Raw genomic sequence first — 13,798 nt, 5'->3', positions numbered from 1 at the left:
TCTAGCCAAGATGATGGTGAACGGTTAGCTGCTCCCTGAGACAGAAGACACGCTGATATTGAGGGGAAAGGTGACAGGTTCAGTTTTGACTGTTGGGGTCATGTGCCCAAGGGGTTGGCCTGGGCTGGGGTTGGGAGTCCTCCCAGTTTAGGTCTCAGTGGAGACCACGCCTGTGGCTGGCGTCAATTAGGGATAGCGGGTACTACGAGAAGAGCAGAGGGCCAAGGTCATGTTCCCTGGGGAATATCAACGTTTAAGAGAAAGTCAGGGGGTTGGGAACCCACAGGGGAGACAGAGACGGAATGGGCCATGTGGGAAGAGGGCCTAAGATCAGAGCAGGGACACGACCTTGGGGATGACAGCTAGACAGCAGCTGGTGGTTGCAGGGAGAACCCTTCCCATGCAGCAGAGGTGGTGCCCTGCGGTACGATGGATTCAAGAGTGACCGGGGTGAGCAGCTAGAGACCCTGAACGTGGCGAGTGTGGGCTTATCTGTAGAGAAGGTTTTGGCTGAGGAGGGGATGAAGAAAGTTTTAGTATCGTTAAGAGAATTCTGTTGTTTTTTGTTTGCTTGTTTTGCTTTTTAAAGTAAAGGAGAAGAAGCCTTGAGTGTGTTTAAGGGCCAAGAAAGAACGCCAAGAGAAAGGACAGGCTCTCTGCTTAAGCAGTTCACGCAACGGTGGGCAGCTGGTGAGGGCTGGGGAGCTGCGGGCTTGGGGGTCAGCGCCCACCTGCTTGGGGCTGCTGTGTGTACGTTGTGTAGTAATAAATGCCAGTGGTCTTGTTTTTCTCCCTTTGAAGATTTTATAGGAATATCGTGGCGATGTGTGCACACATATAACGAGAAGCCACGAGTGCAAGCCTCACATGCCTTCTCCAGGGGTGGTAGTGGTCATGCATTTATTTCTCTAGGGACCATTCTTGTGGCTCGCAGTTCAGGGGTACTCTCTGCAGTTACAGGATGGCATATAAAACCCTTATAGCTCCTCAGTGGAAAGGGGCAATGTAAATTCAATGTATTATTAGTTAGTATTAATCTGTTGATTTCCCCCAAGTAGAAATTAGTATGTATAAAATGCTGATACATTTTTGTACTTTGTAAAAAACCAAGATGGAGGACAAGGAATCAGTATTCCTTTGTGGGCTGTTTTTTTTTTTTTCCATCCTGACCGATCAGCATTTCATAATGTCCATGTTATCGAGACCCTTAAGGACTTATCAATTTAGCGCTGATCAATAGAATTTTTAATTAGTGCTTTTTCTTTAGAGTTTTATCTTCTCAGTTTTATGCTGAGGCTCCTTTTCTCATTAAGAAATATGTACTTTTAATTTTTTCCTAGTTATAAAGTATTACATAGTCTATATAAATTTTGGAAGATACAGGAGTATTAAAAAAAAAAAAACACCCACAGTGTCTAAATGTGCTTTTTAGTGTGTGTTTATATATTAAGTATACGTAATTTTCCTCTTCTATTGCCTCAGATACCCAATGCCTTATTTTCACTAGTGCTGAGAATTCTGTTAGTAATGGGTCTTTGTAGTTTTACTTTGTATGTGTCATCTTGAGGAAATTCTAGTGAAGCCAAGAGAGCAAAATTAACAAGATGCCTCCTTTGCAATTAGAGGGAGAGGAAATACAGAGCACTCATTTGTAGAGGAAGAATTGGACAAAAATGCTGTGCTGGTCAGCAGCACTTTCTTTACTTGTCTGGTTCCAAAAGAAATGGTAACCCGAGGACAGGACCAAGAAGCAATTCCTTATTGTTCTTACGAAGCTAATCTTGAGTCCCAAGGCTGGTGGTGGCCATTTTTGGATTTTACTTCCTTTTGAAAGTTAAGGTCCTGTTGTTTTTAAAACCATAACTGTTTTCTTATTGCATGTGTTTACTTTTAGGAATTTCACGTTTCTGAAGATTTTAATAAAATGAACTTTATCAAGACCTACCCAGGTAATTATAATACACACACACACAACTAGAATACCATGTCTTATGATCAAAATTAGGTTTTCACATTAACTTTTTAAAAGTGTTGTTACCCCAGTTATGTGGGAGGCTATTAGCTCTTCAGAGTTATTTACCATCCTTTTCCTGCTCATTAACATTTGAAATTTTGTATAGTATTCCATTGGGTGCAGATTTAATTTAACCATTCCTCTGTTTTTGAAAATGTATACTGCTTCCATTTTTTGATAACACATACTAACATATATGATGGTGTGTATATGTGTGTATACATATCTGTGAGTGTGTATATTTCATATATGTGTATATACACGTGTGTGTGTGTGTGTGTCCTTGATGGTTACTCTTACTCTAATTCTGTAACTCTGATTACTTCTATTTAAGACAGATTACTAAAAGTAGAATAACTGAGTCAAACTTTAAAACTTTTTTTAATACTCTGGATTTATTTTGCAAAACCCTTCCAGCAATAGTGTAAATTTTTAATGAGTGGTGATTGAGAGTGCCTGTTCATTAAGTCTATATTGATCTTTATAAATGTTTATTGCCAGTTTGATAGTCAAAAATTGTTCTCAGTTTTAAAATTATTTAGGCTTTATTTAATGTTGGCCATTTGTCATGTTTTATGAATATCTGTTCATGATTTTGCCCATATTTCCTGGAAGTTGTAGTATTTTCTGATTTTTCTGATTAATTTATGAGAGCCCCTCTGTTTTTCTGAAGCAGCCTACACAGCTGAGAGCAAGGTCAGAAGTGTCTCTGTCTAGCCTCTGACTTCATTCATCAAACTGGGCATTTATTAAACACCAGCTGCATGCAAGATCCTGTTCCAGATAAAGTAGACAGGTCACTGCCCTGGTGTGGCTTGCAATTGGCCTGGAAATACAAATATTCTAGAAGTTAGGTAATAGAACACCTTCCTCATTCTCAGCTATTGCTTTGGGATGCAGAACTTTACAAATGCTTCATCTTAAAAATAATAAAAAGTTAATTTCAGAAAATCTCAGTTGCCCTTTTTTACAATGCCAGTGTTTTCTAAAGAGTCAAAACACTAAAGGTATAGACAATAAAAAACAAACAAACCTATTCTGTTGAGATAAGACTGCTGTTTTCCATATGGAATTCATTGAGAGTTGTATGTGTGTTTTTTAATCAGTTCTCTAATATATTATTTGAATCCCTCTTGAGCCTTACTCTGTAATGATTTGTAGCTTTTGATGGTCTTCCCTGTAGGGAGGCAGAGGGCAGGGCCACAGAGAGCCTGCGATAGATCTTGGGTTGGGGCGGGCAGATGCTCTGCAGCCTGTTTGGAGTGCGGGCATCTCCGGGATAGGACTGCTGAGCCTGTGCGTCTGCAGGCGGACCAAGTGGAGAAGGGGAGCCTCAGTTCACACCCACGGAGACTGGACTCCAAAGGTCACATTTCTTCCTGAAGGGCGCAGACTTTCCCTTTCTGTCCCCACAGCTCATCAGAACCGGGTGACCGCGATTATCTTCAGCCTGGCCACAGAGTGGGTGATCAGCACCGGCCACGACAAGTGTGTCAGCTGGATGTGCACCCGCAGCGGGAACATGCTCGGGAGGCACTTCTCCACTTCCTGGACTTCGTGTCTGCAGTATCCTTCCCTGCCCAGCGCCTCCCGGTCTCAGTAGCTAGTTTTGAATCTGCTTGGAAATTGCTGATTGAGATCCAAAGACTGAACGATTCCTACATATTTCACATAAAATCTAAGAATTTCTGTCTCTGCTTTTTTGCTATAAAGTCGGCTTATTAAAGATAATAACTAAATGAATTGCTCTTCTCTGCTGGGATGTGCTCTAGGTGTTTTAATACAAAATCTTGGGGCTTCCCTGGTGGCGCAGTGGTTGAGAGTCCGCCTGCCGATGCAGGGGACACGGGTTCGCGCCCCGGTCCGGGAAGGTCCCACATACCGCGGAGTGGCTGGGCCCGTGAGCCATGGCCGCTGAGCCTGCGTGTCTGGAGCAACGGGAGAGGCCACAACAGTGAGAGGCCCACATACTGAAAAAACAAAACAAAACAAAACAAAATCTCGGAAAACCTAAGCCTCATTAGCACAGACCCCTCCCTTCACTCCTTTGCTTTTCAAAGTGAAAGAAAAGACTTTCTGTTGTATAAAGAAGGAAAGAAAGGAACGACTCTTCTGGTGATGGTTTCTTTGCAGACCCCACAGGAGAACATAAGAAGGGTCTGTGACCCTGGAGTTCATAAATGGGCTACAGTGTGTTTGGAGAGGGTTCATAATCCTTATAATACTTGCAAAGTTGCCTCAGGATATCCCAAATGTTACAGAATTGCCGCTCTCAAATTCTTCTACTACTCTATGGGATTTGTTTCACGTAGAGCTCGCTCTTGCTTAAGACTGCCTGTGGTAGCTGTGTATCTTAGTGATGGCAAGGTCAAGGCTGTCAACAACAGACAAATGCCCCGCAGTAGTTTCTCTTTGAGAGTTGGACATCTGGTGTAGTAAAACTCTTCTCTTCCATTGAAAGCCTTTATAAAAAAATGTGTGCTACAAATGAATGCACAGCCTGAGATATTTAAAATAGTACCACATGCTTTAGAATCAAGCAAGGGAAGACTACTCAGATGTATCAGGTGCTAAATAAGTTTTTCTGTTATGTGTTTGGCTTTCGTATGGATTGATAGAAAATGGCACCGAATCACATAATCATGGCCCAGCCTGTGGTCCTCCTTTTGATCTATGTTTTGGAATTAAAATAGTAGTTATCTTATTGTGGGTAACTACTGATTTGCCACAAATGTCTATGGCCATAAAGCGACCAAGAAAGTAATGAGTTGTTGCCAATAGTTAATATATTTTTAAATTTAAAGTTTACTGCTACCCCAAATGGCTGCCGTTTGGTTGATCAAAATTAAAACTCTTCACAGCAATTTAAACCATCCTCTTCACTTAACGCTAAATCATCTAGGCCCCCCATAAAGATGGGTTCATGTCCATATTTGCTGTCAGTTTTACACCATTTCCAGAGATATTTCATGAAAAGCAGTTTTCTTCCAGTTCTTTTCGGCTGTTTTCATTATTGAGCATTTTACTTTTTAACACTTAGTTATACTTTGCTTATAGTCGCTTGTTTTTATGTCTGTCTTCTCCATCAGCTCTTAACTTTTTTGTTGCCAATTCCCAGGATGCTGGTTGGAATAGTAACAGCTACTCAGTGAATTCTTGTTGAATGAATGAATATTAATTTTCCTGATAATTCTAGCTTAAAACATTCTTTTTCTTCAATATTTACACGTTGTATGATTTTCAGCTGGGTATTTCTTTTCTCGTAGTTTTAGGTGTGTCACTTATTCTCTTTAGAAGGCACATTTTCTTCTTTATAACTTTGAGATGGATTGTGTTATACGTCCTTGACTGCGTCTCCACAGATATGACTTTGATACTCAGTATGCTTTTGTCGGCGACTGTTCTGGACAGATCAGCCTGCTGAAGCTTGAACAGAGCTCCTGTTCAGTCATTACCACCCTTAAAGGACATGAAGGTAGGCTGTATAATCACCGCCGTTTTTCACCTAATTCGGGCATCCAGATTTAGGTCTCAGCTCTGTGGTTTCACGAATGATCACCTCCTTATGATCTGTCAGATTTCAATTCGATCGGCCAGATAGGGGAATTAAATCTCAAAAGGTCTCAAAGAGTGAAAACTAAGTGAAGGCAGGGTGTTGGGTCGGGTTTCATGTTGTCCAAATCCCTTCTAGATTGCTTGTGTGGAAATACTTTCTATTTTGTTTACCTTTTAAATTAAATGATTTTTGAAGACCTTTTCAAATGTCTTATAAATGGTGAGACCTTTGGAAGAATGTTGTTATTACTGTTTTAAGTTTGTCACTTTCTAGGACACCAAGCAAGATGTAGTAGGTGAGTACAACTAGAAGAAATGTATGAGCTGGTTCTGTCTCTACTTGGGAAACATCCCCGGGAAAAGAATGACTGGGTGGAATTTTATTATTTCTGTAGGATGGTGAGTTGGCCGGGCTTTGTGGAAAGGCTTTAAAACTCAATCGGCTGTATTGAGTAACAAATTAGAAGCTCTGAGGCCATCTGGTTCACATCGAAGAATTGGGGGTTTGTTGAAGGAATTAATGATGGACTTATTTATGAAAATAGTGTTTTTAAGTGTAACAAGTTAAATGTCCTCCATAGCTAATCTATTTATTTAAAACCGAGTCTATCAGATCAGGGACCTTGAAGGGGAAAAGGGAGAGAGAAGGACAGTAAGTTTGAATAGATTTAGGCAGGAAAGCACAGGCCCTGCAGAAACCACTTTCTGTTTATGACTAATGGTCTCATGATCCCCATGCTGTTAAGTATTCTCTGGGTTGCTAAGGGCAGAGTGTGTTCTGATAACTACTTAGCAGTGTTCATGTAGAAGGACCTTGCTTGTCTGCTCTTAGGCCTCTAGCTGAAGTGCATGGGGCATAGGATCAAACAGGGTCAGGATTTCTGCAAAGTTGATCCCTGAAGCCAGTTTTGCACAATACTTCTTTTTTCACTTTCGTTAAGCTTCTGTGAGAAACTAGTCTCTGTTGGTTGGTTTTGAATGTGGCTTTATCAGTTTTCTGTATACCCACCAAAAATATTATTAGCTTGTGTGACTGGTTCAATTTTATCAAGTTTATTAATAGTTTTTTTCTAGGCAAGCAGCAGTCAATGGAACAATGAAGAGACCTGTTGAAAGTGAAATCTGTAGAAAGAAAGATTTTCCCAAGGATATCAAATTTAATAAGTTTAGCCAATATAGAGTGTGAAATGTAGGGTTTGGATTTTTTTACCTAAGTTCTCTGGCATAATTGTATGGTACACCTGCATCTCTTTTTTTTTCTCTGAGATACTTAATTCAGTTTTCTTAAATGTAGGCATCCTGTGGTAAGACACCTGCAAGGTCCCAGAGCCCTAGAATAATCTAGATTTTAATCTTATATAAGGTAACCACAGAAAACTTCAGTGCCTTTTCTCATTAGATATTGGTAGCTATTTTTTTTTCTTCAGAAGCTTTTTCTGAACTAACCCTCATATACAGCTATTTTATAACTTTTTGGTATAGACGGGGAAAATCTTCTTTAAACACATTTGTGTTCAAAGCAGTTTGATATACAACTGAAAATCCTAATCTTGTAGCTTGGGACAGCGGATGTGCTGTGCCTTCTCTGTGACTCGTGATAAAGTGTTGAACGCCCTTTTGTACGATGAAAATACATTTTTACTTGAAGATTCAGCTGGTCCTCGTTCGGTCTTCTGCCTCAGATGTGTATGTCCTGATGTAGAATTACATTTAGCCTCCCTCTCTCACGCCTAGGTAGTGTCGCCTGCCTCTGGTGGGACCCTATTCAACGGTTACTCTTCTCAGGAGCCTCTGACAACAGCGTCATCATGTGGGACATCGGAGGAAGGAAAGGCCGCACACTCTTGCTGCAGGGCCACCAGTGCGTGACTGTTCGTGAGGGTGGGGAAAGAATCTGAGTTGGGGCAGGTCGGGGGAGGCGTTAGTATTCTGAGACTACTTTCTCCAAACCCCGTCTCTTAGCAGACAGTGAGCCCTGTTTGATAGGGCTCTCTCAGTCTGCTTCTAACTGCTTTTCCGTGAGGCCCGAGTGTCTGGTGTTCTGTAACAAAAACAGAGGCCAGGGTTTTCTTCTTCCTTAGTCCATTGGTAGTAAGTACCGTGCCATTGGTAGTTTGATAGGGAATTGCATTGAATCAGTAGATTGCTTTGGATAGTACAGTCATTTTCACAATGTTGATTCTTCCAATCCAAGGACATGGTATATTTCTCCATCTGTTTATGTCATCTTTGATGTCTTTCATCAGTGTTTTATAGTTTTCTGAGTACAAGTCTTTCGCCTCCTTAGGCAGGTTTATTCCTGGGTATTTTATTCATTTTGTTGCAATGGTAAATTGGAATGTTTCCTTAATTTCTCTTTCTGATTTTTCGTTGTTGGTGTATAGGAATGCAAGAGATTCCTGTGCATTAATTTTGTATCCTGCAACCCTACCAAATTCACTGATTAGTTCTAGTAGTTTTCTGGTGGCATCTTTAGGATTCTCTATGTATAGTATCATGTCATCTGCAAACAGGGACAGTTTTACTTCTTCTTTTCCAATTTGTATTTCTTTTATGTCTTTTTCTTCTCTGATTGCTGTGGCTAGGACTTCCAAAACTATGTTGAGTAAGAGTGGTGAGAGTGGACACCTTTGTCTTGTTCCTGATCTTAGTGGAAATGCTTTCAGTTTTTCACCATTGAGAATGATGCTTGCTGTGGGTTTATCATATATGGCCTTGATTATGTTGAGGTAGGTACCCTCTCTGCCCACTTTCTGGAGAGTTTTTATCATAAATGGGTGTTGAATTTTGTCAGAAGCTTTTTCTGCATCTCTTGAGATGATCATATGGTTTTTCTTCTTCAGTTTGTTCATATGGTGTAGCATATTGATTGATTTCTGTATATTGAAGAATCCTTGCATCCCTTGGATAAATCCCACTTGATCATGGTGTATGATCCTTTTAATGTGCTGTTGGATTCTGTTTGCTAGTATTTTGTTGAGGATTTTTGCATCTGTGTTCATCAGTGATATTGGTCTATAATTTTTTTGTGTGTGATATCTTTTTCTGGTTTTGGTATCAGGGTGATGGTGGCTTCGTAGAATAAATTTGGGAGTGTTTCTCCCTGTGTAGTTTTTTGGAAGAGTTTGAGAAGGATCGGTATTAGCTCTTCTCTAAATGTTTGATAGAATTCGCCTGTGAAGCCATCTGGTCCTGGACTTTTGTTTGTTGGAAGATTTTTAATTGCAGTTTCAATTTCATTACTTGTGATAGGTCTGTTTATATTTTCTAATTCTTCCTGGTTCAGTCTTGGAAAATTGTACCTTTCCAAGAATTTGTCCATTTCTTCGTGGTTGTCATTTTATTGGCATATAGTTGTTTATAGTAGTCTCTTATAATCCTTTTGCATCTCTGCAGTGTCAGTTGTGATTTCTCCTTTTTCATTTCTAATTTTATTGCTTTTGTCCTCTCCCTTTTTTTCTTGATGAGTCTGGCTAAGGGTTTATCAGTTTTGCTTATCTTCTCAAAGAACCAGCTTTTAGTTTTATTGATCTTTGCTATTGCTTTCTTCCTTTCTATTTCATTTATTTCTGCTCTGATCTTTATAATTTCTTTCCTTCTACTGACTTCGAGTTTTCTTTGTTCTTCTTTGTCTGGTTGTTTTAAGTGTAGGGTTAGATTGTTTATTTGAGATTTTTCTTGTTTCTTGAGGTGAGATTGTATTGCTATAAACAAGATGGCAGTGTGGGAAAACGTGGAGTTAGCGTCTCCCCACAAATAGGGCGCCTGCCGGCTGCTGGTGGGGGACTCTGACCTGCAGTTCTTAATGACTGATTAGTAGTGTTTATTTCATAGAAACTATTTTTCTGTATAATAAGTTATAGAATGCCAATTAAAGTTTATACTGGGATCCAGATCATCAATGATAAAATGTCAGTTGCTGATTCCAACGAGGGGAGAGATTTGAGCCTGCATGATGATGTCTGTGTTTTCCACATTGAGACACGTGACTGTTGTGTGTGCTGTTTGCAGTGACAGGGTGCAGTCGCTGTGTTACCTTCAGCTCACGAGGCAGCTGGTCTCCTGTTCCTCAGACGGCGGAATTGCAGTGTGGAACATGGATGTTAGCAGAGAGGAGGTAAGAGAGGGCAAAGCAGGGCTGACCAGGAGAGCTCCCACAGCCTGCCTCTTGGTTTTCTACCCGGTGACCGGAGATGCCAGCCAAGGTGCAGACAGTCCCAGCTCTTACTGGTTATCAGCTGACGGGGTCCTGCATGTCACTTTGCACTGCATTCACTACTCATTGGAGAGTTTCCACAGGGACAGGCGATATACACAGCCAGGGCATTTAGGCTGATTTTCACAGAGAAGGGCAAGGAGAGGACCCGGGAGACGGTCTGGCATGCCCAGGGGAGTGACTGTGGGGAAGCACTCCGAGGTTGCACACCTGCCCTGGGGTCCCCGAGACGCGCACCAGGGGCATAGCTCCTCTGGGAAAATATATCTCTGTTCTCTGCTTTTATTTTCCACTGACTTCTGTTCCACTGAGTCCATGTAACATAATGTTCTTTTCAGGAGACCTGAGTTCTAAGTGCCTTAATTTCCCTGAGTCTCCATTCCTTCTTCCGTAAAGTGAAATAGTTGAATGAGATGACTTCTGAGGTCTCTTCCAATTCTTTAGACAGACACTCTATCTAAGCAATCTCTCTGTCTTTTTTTCTATTTTAAAGAATGCTGCAGTGAACATTTTTGACCTTGTGATTGTGTGATTGTTCAATTATTTATTTCAGACAAATTTCTGAAAATAGACCCTTTGGGTCAAGGATATGTGCATTCTGAATGCTTTTTATAAATGTTGTCAGATGATTTCCAGGCAGGATTTCCATTCTCATCTCTGCCAGCACAGGTATTTATCTGTCTTTTCCAAGTGGCGTTTAAAACCTGTGACGTAGATAGCGGAGTTGAATCCAGAGAAGATTTTAGTGTGAGGGGTGTTAAAGACTTATGGTTTAATTTCAGAAACATTTATTGAGCATCTAAAGGGTGGCCCTAAAGTCTGGAAACTTAGGTGCATATGCATCATAAATGATACTGCATTGCAGTACATACTGTATCGCATGATGTCACATGATGTGTTCCAGGTGCCGTCCTTTACGCAGCGTGTAGGTCAGAATGCTGCACGCCTCTGTGGTGGACGCCAGGCATGAATGCAGCATTCCCACCCACCCCTGCATGTATCTGCTTTGTGTTGCCTCTAATTACTTGTGAGTCTGATTCTCAATGAATAAACTCGCATCTTTAGTATACCCTAGGGACGTAATCAAAGGGGTTCAGTCTACTTAAAAGAAATAGCGGGCTTCCCTGGTGGCACAGTGGTTAAGAATCTGCCTGCCAATGCAGGGGACACGGGTTTGAGCCCTGCTCTGGGAAGATCCCACATGCTGTGGAGCAACTAAGCCCATGTGCCACAACTACTGAGCCCACGCGCCGCATCTACTGAAGCCCGCGTGCTCTAGAACCCGTGCTCCACAACAAGAGAAGCCACTGCAATGAGAAGCCCGCGCACCACAACGAAGAGTAGACCCCGCTCGCCGCAACTAGAGAAAGCCTGCACACAACAACGAAGGCCCAACACAGCCAAAAATAATAAATAAAAATAAATTTATAAAACAAAATAAAAGAAATAGCAGTATTACTCACTTCCAGACTTTATGATTACCATGCTTTATACACAAAGATTCATACCTGCAAGAAGCTTGTAATCTAGTGAAGGAAACAGACTACCGTATAAATGATAAAATGCGGTCCGTCATCTGGAGAAGTACCGATCGCTACTTTTTTAGTGACCTCATATAGAGGAAATCTTGATTGCATGTCTGCTGGTTAATTTCCCTTTTAGAATTTTCTAAAGGTCTTTTTGTAAGGCTTAGAGTAACTTGTTATTAAACATATGTAACATTGGCTCGATATTCCAGAGTGTGTAATACTTTCTTTGCAAAGATTTATTTGAGCCGCGTTTTATATTTATCATCTGCTAGTTATGTGCGACAGTGGCAGCTAGTATACTGTTCCATTTCCTAGACTCGGCCTGTTGTTTTTCAGTCTTATTCTGTGTTTCCTGGATCATGAGGGAGGAGACCACTGGGGCCTGATGCTACTAGTGGCTCTTATAAGAGTTTAACCGCTTGGATTTCGATCCACTATTCTCATCCTTGGTAAGTTCTTTCAGATGTAGCAAGTAGAAGCAGAGTTCTTACCTTCAAGGTTATGTGAGTGTGGAGTTTATTTGTGCCTCTAGGGAAAGAAAAGACAGTCCTGTCATTCCTGTGGGGGTCACTCTTTTCCTTGTAGTCACTTATGGAAGAGTACCCCAAATCACGAGCACACAGCTGGTAATACGTTTTGCTCTATGAGCTTTTCTGTCTCAATGGTTGGCAGTATTGGTGGGAAAGAAAATTATGTCAAAAAGATGCAGCACTTTTAGTAGATTTTTTGGGTTTTTTTTTTTTTGTTGTTGTTTTGTTTTGTTTCTACCAGCTGAGTAAATATTAGTGCAAAAGTAAGCCACCTCCAATCTGTTAGATTCTGAACTTGAGTTAGGGTTTTGGACAATTTGTAGGACTTCTTTAGGCACAGGCCTAGAGGATTAATCCCAGATTCCCTAGCCCCACAGTGTTTGCTGGAATTTCTTTCTGAGTCACCTGGAAACACTGACTGTGGAGTGTCCGCAGCCTACAGTGGCTGTCAGCCACCACACTGGCTGGTTGGAAGCAGATCTGCCTCCCTTCCAGATTGTAATCAAAGGGACTCCTTTCTGGAAGTAGGCATGAAACACAAATGAGCAAGTAACAAGAATTAGAATGAATCCTCTTGAAATGAGAACTTTATTTGGAGCTAGTAGACCACAGAATGGATACTATCTTATACATCAGTGCAAAGTAGGCGAGCGCACCCATTAGCAGCAGCAGTGCATTGGGATTATTCTTGTTACATCATCTTTGTCCAGATTAGGCAGATGGAGCAACATGGAGAAAAGAGAGTGAAACAGAAAACTTGATTAATGTTCTCTTCGGCTCTTCTCAGCATAAAAGAAAACTTTGTCTCCTTAGAGAATAAGCATTTAATAGGATGGTTCATGATAGCTTACACCATAACACAATTCTATTAAAAGAAACAAAGTTATGGATATTTCTTATATCAAAATATGTTCCAATAAGTCTGTTTATTTCTGAGTTCATTTTTTCATTTGTTATCTCAAATTATTTAAAGCATATTTTTTCTTCCCTCATGCCCCTCTGCCCTCCAGTTCAGCAAAGTAATATTCTTTCCTAACCCTTAGGCAGAAGCATGGTTCCTGAGTGCAGGAACTCAGTCCCCATAGGTTGTCATACTCCGGAAACATGTTTGGAGACCCTGACATGTTGAAGTGAAGAGGACCATGTCCAGAGCTGTGTGGAGCACAGTGGACGAGTGCAGGGCTGTGGACTGGACTCCTGGGTCTACTGGGAGCTCTACCCACTAACCAACCATGGACAGTCGCTTCAATCTCTGAGCCACAGTTTCTTTGCCTGTAAAATGGGGAGAACGTTGCTCTGTATCTCCTAGGGTTGTACTGAAAATTAAGCAAAGTAAGGCATATAAAACCCTTGGCACACACTGCTGGACTTATAAGACCCTTTGTATATACCAGACATTATGCAAAACGCTTCGCCAACGTTGCCTCATTTAATCCTCACAGCCTTATGCGGTTTATACTCATACTTGAATATCACTGCCGTGAATACGTTTTTGCGTTCATCTTGTCCCACGTGACTGTTCCTCACGTGGGTGGTATTGCAGGAGTTACACTGGTGTGTGTCACAAACATAAGACTAGACAGTGGCCCCTGCTTTCCTTCCCCCTGCGATTTAATGTCCCCACGTTGTTGGCAGCAGGGCCCGTCGAGTCATTGTAATCACCGTTTCTCCTTCAGGAACATTGTTCACAGGCAGTGTTTTCAAACCACCTTCTCTCTTCCCTGGTCACAGAAACAAGTAATTCTACATCAAGTAGTATTCTTCCTCACAGAGGTGTGCATCTCTTTATCATCCTTTCTGTCCTCCCTTCTCATTTCCAACATTAGCGCAGTTATTTAAAGAAACCTCTCCTCTGTCTCAGCCCACTTCATTCTGTTTGTGAGTGCCTTACCCCCCAACCCCCGAAAGAAAGACCTTCGTAATGGCTGTCCTATATAGAAATATTTCTAGTGCC

At 41.3% G+C, this 13,798-nt stretch overlaps 1 protein-coding gene across 1 annotated transcript in view; it reads left to right on the top strand.

The window, feature by feature from the left end:
* WDFY1 (WD repeat and FYVE domain containing 1) overlaps nt 1-13,798 on the top strand; it is a 46,288-nt gene that overhangs the window by 26,755 nt on the left and 5,735 nt on the right. Inside the window, exons 4-8 of the mRNA XM_065880496.1 lie at nt 1,895-1,949; nt 3,430-3,580; nt 5,377-5,489; nt 7,304-7,430; nt 9,581-9,686. Coding sequence (XP_065736568.1) covers nt 1,895-1,949; nt 3,430-3,580; nt 5,377-5,489; nt 7,304-7,430; nt 9,581-9,686 — 552 coding nt within the window. The remainder of the gene's footprint in view (nt 1-1,894; nt 1,950-3,429; nt 3,581-5,376; nt 5,490-7,303; nt 7,431-9,580; nt 9,687-13,798) is intronic.

Source organism: Phocoena phocoena, chromosome 7 (genome assembly GCF_963924675.1).
Source record: "Phocoena phocoena chromosome 7, mPhoPho1.1, whole genome shotgun sequence".
Classification (NCBI taxonomy): domain Eukaryota; kingdom Metazoa; phylum Chordata; class Mammalia; order Artiodactyla; family Phocoenidae; genus Phocoena; species Phocoena phocoena.
Note: the sequence above shows the minus strand (reverse complement) of the source record. Positions and strands in the feature narration are given on the sequence as shown.